This window comes from Propithecus coquereli, unplaced genomic scaffold, assembly GCF_000956105.1.
Source record: "Propithecus coquereli isolate 6110/MARCELLA unplaced genomic scaffold, Pcoq_1.0 Scaffold196, whole genome shotgun sequence".
NCBI lineage: Eukaryota > Metazoa > Chordata > Mammalia > Primates > Indriidae > Propithecus > Propithecus coquereli.
Genome location: NW_012144522.1, coordinates 850,226 through 857,942, shown reverse-complemented (window position 1 = coordinate 857,942; position 7,717 = coordinate 850,226). Strand labels below are relative to the sequence as shown.

The window sequence follows — 7,717 nt, the reverse complement described above, 5'->3', positions numbered from 1 at the left end:
GTCCACGTACGGCATTTGGTTAGTAAGTCTCTTTTAGTCTAGACAAATTCCCCCACTATTTTTTTCCACAATGCTAATTTTTAAAATATAATCTCATAGGCTGGGCACAGTGGCTCACGCCTCTAATCCCAGCACTTTGGGAGGCCAAATAGCGAGGGTTGCCTGAGGCCAGAAGTTTGAGACCACCCTTGGCAACATAGCTAGATCCTTTCTCTACAAAAAGAATTTTAAAAATTAGCTGGGTGTGGTGGTGCACAGCTCTAGTCCCAGCTACTTGAGAGGATAAAGCAGGAGGATGACTTGAGCCCAGAAGGTCAAGGCTGCAGTGAGCTGTAATCAGACCACTGTACTCCAGCCTGGATGACAGAGCAAGACCTATCACCCAAAAAAAAAAAAAAATTTAAAAATCTCATTATAAAAATATAGAGAGAATAGTAATAATGAAATCCACATATCCTTCGCTCAGTCTCAACAATTACCAATGTGTGGTGAATCTTTTTCTGGTCATATTGCCGCTCCTCCTTCTACATCTCCCTCCATTATTTTAAAGCCAGTCTCAGACGTCAACTCATTTTACCCACAAATATTTCAGTATATCTCCGAATTACAAGTTGCCTTTTATTTAATGTAACCATAACGCCATTATCGAGCCCAAACAAATAAGAATGATTGCTTAATATCATATCTAGTTAGTGTTCACTCTTCCCCGTTGGTTTCATAAATGCCTTTTTATAGTTAGTTTGTTGCAAATCCAGATCCAAATTCCACATGGGCATTTGGTTGATACATCTCTGAAGTCTCTTTTAATCTAAAACAGTCCCTCTCCTATTTTTAACTTGACAATTATTTTTTTGAGAAATCTGATCTTTTGTTGTATAGAATTCCCACATTCCAGAGTTTTCCAATTGCATCCCTGTATTGTGGTTTAATATGCTCATCCTGTCTACGGCCATACCATCCTGAACGCACCCGATCTCGTCTAATACGTTCATCCAGCCCTGTGTTTTTTTGTAAACTAAGATCTGAAAGAAGCTTGGACGGATCCAGTTCGGTTTTTGTTTGTTTGTGTTTTTTTTTTGGCAAGAACTCTTCATAGATAGGTGGTGCTGTTTACATCCTGCTGTATTTATTAGATCAGGAGACACAGTCTGGTCATCTCCCTTTTTGAGATACTGGGATTGATCGCTGGTTTAGGTCTTGGCAGTTTGGCCCATGACATTATCCTTCTAAAGACTGCAGGACAGGGTATCCTGCAGAATATCCCACATCCTATATTTGTTTGATTATTTCCTTGTGGTATTTAATTGTATCTTCCTAGTATTTCCTGTCACCTGAAAGTTATGTGTAGACTAGAGGCTTGATTACATCAGGTTAAACATCACTGGCAAGGAAGTCAGGGGTGCTGCCGCCATGTACTTTGTGTCGCATCACTTCAGGTAGCAAATAACGCCAGGTTGTCCCGCTGTGAGCAGTACAAAATTTGAACCCTTGGTAAAGGTGACGTCCATCAGAGCGCTCTGTTGAAAAGGGAGGTTTTTCTCTTTATAATGAACAAGTAATTTGCAGGGTAACACTTTGGTATCTTGAAAAAAATCCTGTTTAGGGACACCCATTTTTATTTTAAACAAACTTTTTAATTTGGAAAAGATTCAAACCTACAGAAAAGTTGCAAAAATAATACAATGGACTCTCACATCATTCACTAGGCTGGTTTTCTTGTTGTTTTTTGGGACAAGGTGTCACTCTGTTGCCCAGGTTGGAGTACAGTGGAATCATCATAGCTCCCTGGAACCTCAAAGTCCTGGGCTCAAACAAGCCTCCTGCCTCGGCCTCCTGAGTAGCTGGATCTACAGTGGTACAGCACCATGCCTGGCTAATTTTTCTGTTTTTGGTAGAGACGGTGTCTCACTCTTGCTCAGGCTGGTTTCAAACTCCTGACCGCAAGCAATCTTCTTGCTTTGGCCTCCCAAAATGCTAAGATTACAGGCATGAGCCACCAGGCATGGCCATAGACCAGTTTTTTAACATTTTGCCACATTTGTCTTTCTCTCTATATATACGTGTGTGCGTCTGTGTGTGTACACATATATTATATACACATATGTGTACACATAAATATACATATGCATGCACATAAAACATATACATATATACACATGCACATATATATGTTGATGGGACCACTTGAACATAAGTTACAAACATTTCACCTTAAATAGTCCAGCAAGCATCTTTTAAGAACAAGGGCATTCTCTTACGTAACCACAGTACAATAATCAAATTCAGGAAGTTTAACATTTATGCAATACTATAGCTAACACACAGTCCATTCTCAAATGCCACCAACTGTCCCAATACTATATTTTATTGTCATTTTTCCCCATTCAGGATCTACAATCACGCGTTGCATTTCCCTATTGTGTCTCTTTAGTGTTCTTTTATCTTTTTATATAGTTCCTCTGCTCTTTTTTTTCTGTCCATCTTTCATGCTGGCGGTTTTGAAGAGTGCAGCCGGTTGTGTTGTAGAATGTCCCAATGTCCCACAGCGTCCTCATGAGCGGATTCAGGCTACGCGGTCGCGGCGGGAGCGCTGCAGGAGTGAAGCGGTGGCTCGCTCAGCCTCTCTTACCGGGAGGCGCGGGGCGTGGGTCTGCAGAATTATTGGCGATGTCAGCTTCGATCGCTTGGTTAAGGTGGTATCTGCCAGGTTCTTTCACGATAGAGGAAGCTTTTATTCTCTTTGCGACTAATAGATATTCTATGGGGAGATTCTGTCATTCTTGCCTGAATCTAATATTGCTACCAGGGCTGCAATATGGGGTTTTCTCCTAACGCTGTTGTTCCACCTACTTGAATAAATTAGTACGTGACTGAAAAGAAGAACTTTCTCTTTTAACATTTATACAATACTACTTATGTATTTATTTAAAAAATAAGCCAGTATGGACTCATGTATATTTTTTTAAAAAAAAAAAAAACCTCAACGTGTTATATGCCATTACCTCTATTACGGATTTTTTTTTTTTTTTGAGACAGAGTCTCACTCTGTTGCCTGGGCTAGAGTGCCGTGGCGTCAGCCTCGCTCACAGCAACCTCAAACTCCTGGGCTCAAGCCATCCTGCTGCCTCAGCCTCCCAGGTAGCTGGGACTACAGGCACACACCACTGTGCCTGGCTAATTTTTTCTATTTTTAGTTGTTTTGGCTAATTTCTTTCTATTTACAGTAGAGATAGGGTCTCGCTCTTGCTCAGGCTGGTCTTGAACTCCTGAGCTCAAGCAATCCTCCCTCCTCGGCCTCCCAGAGTGCTAGGATTACAGGCGTGAGCCACTGCGCCTGGCTATCTCATCACAGTTTTCACCTGCATTTCTCGTAGTTTGAGTGAGGCAGGTATCTTCTTTTAAACAGGGAGATCATAGAAGCCCTTTCCAAAGTGGCAACCAGTGAAGAGAGGTCTCAGTGAAGTGACAGAGAAAGACATGGGGAAGTCTGGGGGAAGAGTATTCCAGGTTGAGGGAACAGCAAGAGCAAGGGCTCTGAGGCAGATGTAAGCTTGATGTCTTTAAGGAAGAGCAAGAAAGTCAGGTGGTCTAAGCAGAGGGGACAAGGAGAAACTGATCAGAGACAGAGTTGGCAAGGACCAGACCATGCGGGCATTATAGTCAGCTCAGCAAAGTTTTCCTGTAAAGAGCCAGGTAATAAATACTTTTAGCCTTATTGGCCATCTGGTCTTTGTTGCAACTACTCAACTTTGTGGTTGTGGCACAAAAACAGTCATGGGCAATATGGAAACAAATGAGTGCGGCTGTGGGTTCTGATAAAAATTTTTTTCGTAGAACCTGAAATTTGAAATGAATATACTTTGAAAAAATTGAGACATAATTCACATAATATTCCTATACTTCAGTGGTTTTTAGTATATACGTAAGGTTGCACAACCATCTCCATTAGCTAATTTCACGATATTTTGATCATCCTCAAAAGAAACCTCACACCCTTTAACAGCCAGTCACAATTTCCTGTTGCATCCCCCTGCCTGGCAACCGCCAATCTCCTATCTCCCTCCATGGACTTGGATTTGTCTATTCTGGACATTTCATCTAAATGGAATCACACAATAGTGGTCTTTTGCATCCGGCTTCTTTCCCTTAGCATATCCTCTAGGCTCATCCTTGCGGTGGCGTCAGTCATTGCCTTTTTTGGCTGAATATTCCTTTATATGGACGTACCACATTTTGTGTGTCCATTCATGGATGGCCATGTGGGCTGTTTCCACCTTTTGGCTATTACAACTAATGCTGCTACAAACATTCCTGTACAAGTTTGTGTGTGTGTGTGTGAATACATGTTTCTAAGCCCTTGGGTATACACCTAGGAGTGGAAATGCTGGGTCATATGGTAATTCTATCTTTAACTTTTTGAGAAACTGCCAAATGAAATTCATATGTACTTTTTATGTGCCACAAAATACTGTTCTTCTTTTGAGTTTTTTTTCAATCATTTAATTACGTAAAAGCCATTTTTAGCTGGTGGGCCCTACGAAAACAAGAGGTGGGTTGGATTTCGTCCATGGACCCCTGTTGTAGGCAACAGAAGGAACTTAGATTTATTCTGTGTGTTATGGGTGCACAAATGTTCATTTGTAGGATTCTGGGGGAAGATTCTGATAAGGATTAGTTGGATTAATTTAGGGCAGGGGACTTTATAGCCTTTTTAAGCTTCTCTTGGCACCGCTACCATTTAAAGGAAAGGTCATCTTGAGAAAATGATTCACCTCTTAAAAATTCTCAGACCGGACCTCTCCTCTCCACACTCTCCATATGTCTCTATTTCCTCAACTGTAAATGGTGATAAAAATGTATCTACTTCAAAGGGTGGTTGTGAGGTTTGAATGAGTTTATATATACAACACTGAGAATAGTGCCTGGCACAGACTAAGACCTATATAAGTGGTTGCTATTATTGTTGATATTGTTGCTGCAATACCATCTATACAGCCCCCGCTCAGGCCTGGTCCTCTTCCCCCTAGACTATCACAACTCCAGTGTCCCCCTCCAATCTGTTCCCAACACCAACCAGCCCCCAAAGGACCTTCTAACACCCTGATCTGGCCCTGTGCTCCCTCTCCTATAAACTTTCCATGACTCCCTAGTGCCCTTGGTGTCAATGCCAAGCTCCTCAGCCTGGCATTCGAGGCTCATCTTGGCCTTGTCCCTGCCCCTTCCTCTAGCCTTTCTTGTGGCTACAGCCCACGCTATAGCTACAGGGATGGAGTGGCTCAATGCTCCCCCCCAAACCTTTTCCCATGCTGTTTCCTCTGCCAGGAGTGGCGGGATAGTGTGCCCTTATTCTTCCCTGGGGCCTCATCTTATAAGACTTGGACAAAGGAATCTTCCCTCGATTTCTCTTGTCCCTGCCCCAGGTGGGTTTGGTGCCTCTTCCGGACTCCCACAGAGCTCTGTGCTACTTCCTCATAGCACATATCGCCACGTGTGTGACTGTTGATCAGTGTTCATATTTACCTTCTCCAATTGCATCGTGAGCCCCTGGATGGCAGATGTGAGGTTGGGGTGGGGAGGGGCAGATTGTTGATTCATCTCTGGGCTCCCTGCACCCAACAAGACCCAGCACACAAGGGGCTTCAAAGACGTTAGTCCAGGGCAGAGAGGGGAGGAGGGGAAGGCAGTGAGATGGGGCTGGGGAGAGGGGTCCACTTCCAATGGACTGAGGGTACCTCTTTGTTCCCCCAGGCCTCTCCTTGGTGGTGGGCTTGGTTCTTTACATCTCCAGCATCAATGACGAGGTCATGAACAGGCCCAGCAGCTCCGAGCAGTATTTTCATTATCGCTACGGGTGGTCGTTTGCGTTTGCTGCTTCCTCCTTCCTACTCAAAGAGGTGATGTCCTCGGGACCCAGACTCTAGAGTCTAGAGTTTTGAATAGGAAAAGGTCCGGAAAGGGGGGCTGATTCCTGAGCCCAGAAGGAAGAGGAGGCTGGGGATGTAGACTCTGGATTATGAGGGAGGGGATAGCTGAGTGTCTAGGGTCCTGGAGAAAGAGGGGTCTAGGAGCTCCAACTCTTGGGATCTTGGGGAAGGAAGGGACTGGGGACTGGGACACCTTGGTCTTGAGGGAGCGGGGAACCCGAGGCTTTGGACACCTGAGGTCGTGGGGAGGAGCGGGCTGGAGCTGATCCTGGGTCCTGGGTAAGGAGGGGACTGGGGGCCAGGACTCTTGAGTCTTGGAGGTGGGGGCGGGGGAGGGGCGCCTCTGGGACTCTGACTGTGCTTCGCCACAGGGGGCCGGCGTGATGTCTGTGTACCTGTTCACCAAGCGCTACGCGGAGGAGGAAATGTACCGTCCACACCCGGCCTTCTACCGCCCGCGTCTCAGCGACTGCTCCGACTACTCGGGCCAGTTTCTGCAGCCCGAGGCATGGCGCCGTGGCCGAAGCCCCTCCGACATCTCCAGCGACGTATCCATCCAGATGACGCAGAACTACCCTCCAGCGATCAAGTACCCCGACCACTTGCACATCTCCACCTCGCCCTGCTGAGGCCCCGCCCCTCGGAGCTCCCCTCCTTCTCCTTCTCCTCTTCCTCCTCCTCGCGGGTCTCCACGCAATGCAGCACCCTCCCTTCCTCCGGACTCCTCCCTCCCACCTGGAGGATGCTGCGCCAGCTTTAGGCCCCGCCCCTCCCCTGTGGCCCCGCCCATCAGGCCCTCATTTAAATGGGCACGCCCCCTTCCTCTCCTCTCCCCTTCATTGGTCCCTTCCACTTCCAAATGACTCCTCCCTTTCTTTTGCCCGCCCCTTTTCCCTTAGGACCCGCCCGTTTCCTCTGGCCCCTCCTCTCCCGGACAACGAACTCCTCCCTCATTCCACCTGCTCTGCGGCTGCGCTGGCGCCCAGCTCCCCAGAGCTCCCCAACCTCCCGCCTCCTCGCAGGGGCGCTGGGCTGGAGAGCAGGTTCCGGCAACTGCCAGGAATGCCAACCATCCTCTCTCCTCTGCCCTGGACCTCTCTTTTTCCTCGCCTAATCTCAGCTCCTGGCCCGCAGAGTCCTCCGGTGCAGCGGGAGGGCCTGCTTCCGCCACCCACGGCTCCGGACTGGGGCGGGGGCTGGAGGCCATGGATGTGGTCGACCTGGGCTTTCCCTCCCGCTTCTCTGCTCCCCGGGAGACCCCATTCTTTCTCACCGGCTGGGCTCTTTTCTGCCTCCTGAAGGTTACCTGCTTTTTAGGGGGCTCTGTCTAAAGGGTCTTCTTGCTTTCCTGTCTATCCTCCGCTTCTTTTTCTTCCTCCTCTAACTCTCTCTCCTTTCCTCCCTCCACCTGCTCGTCCAAAGCCCCTAGGTGCATCCAGCCCCGCACCCCAAACAAGGATGGGGACCCTAGGGTGGAGGGAGTTCCCCCATGCCATCTCCACACCTGTGCCCGCCTCTCCCCCCTCGAGGCCCCGTCGGGGGAGGGAGGGGCAGTAGCGGGGGTCGACACCCCCCCCAAACCTTTAAGTCTTCCATTTTCTGGCCCTCCTCATTGACGTCCCTCTTCCATCTCAGACCCCCAACTCCGGCCTCTTTCAAGGGCCCGTACGCCCCCTTGGACAGATTTTGGGGGAGGGGAGGTCACCAGAAACTCGCCCACCCCCCCTCATTGGGAGAGGAGGGGCGAGGTAGCACAGTGTTGTACACGGAACCAGAAGGGCCCCCGGGGTGGG

The 7,717-nt window shown here is 47.9% G+C and overlaps 1 protein-coding gene across 1 annotated transcript in view; it reads left to right on the top strand.

Moving 5' to 3' along the window:
• Positions 1–6,648, top strand: part of CACNG7 (calcium channel, voltage-dependent, gamma subunit 7) — a 17,389-nt gene extending 10,741 nt beyond the window's left edge. The window contains exons 4-5 of the mRNA XM_012643408.1: positions 5,749–5,894; positions 6,296–6,648. Coding sequence (XP_012498862.1) covers positions 5,749–5,894; positions 6,296–6,553 — 404 coding nt within the window. The 3' untranslated portion in view covers positions 6,554–6,648. The remainder of the gene's footprint in view (positions 1–5,748; positions 5,895–6,295) is intronic.
• Positions 6,649–7,717: the final 1,069 nt, after the last annotated feature.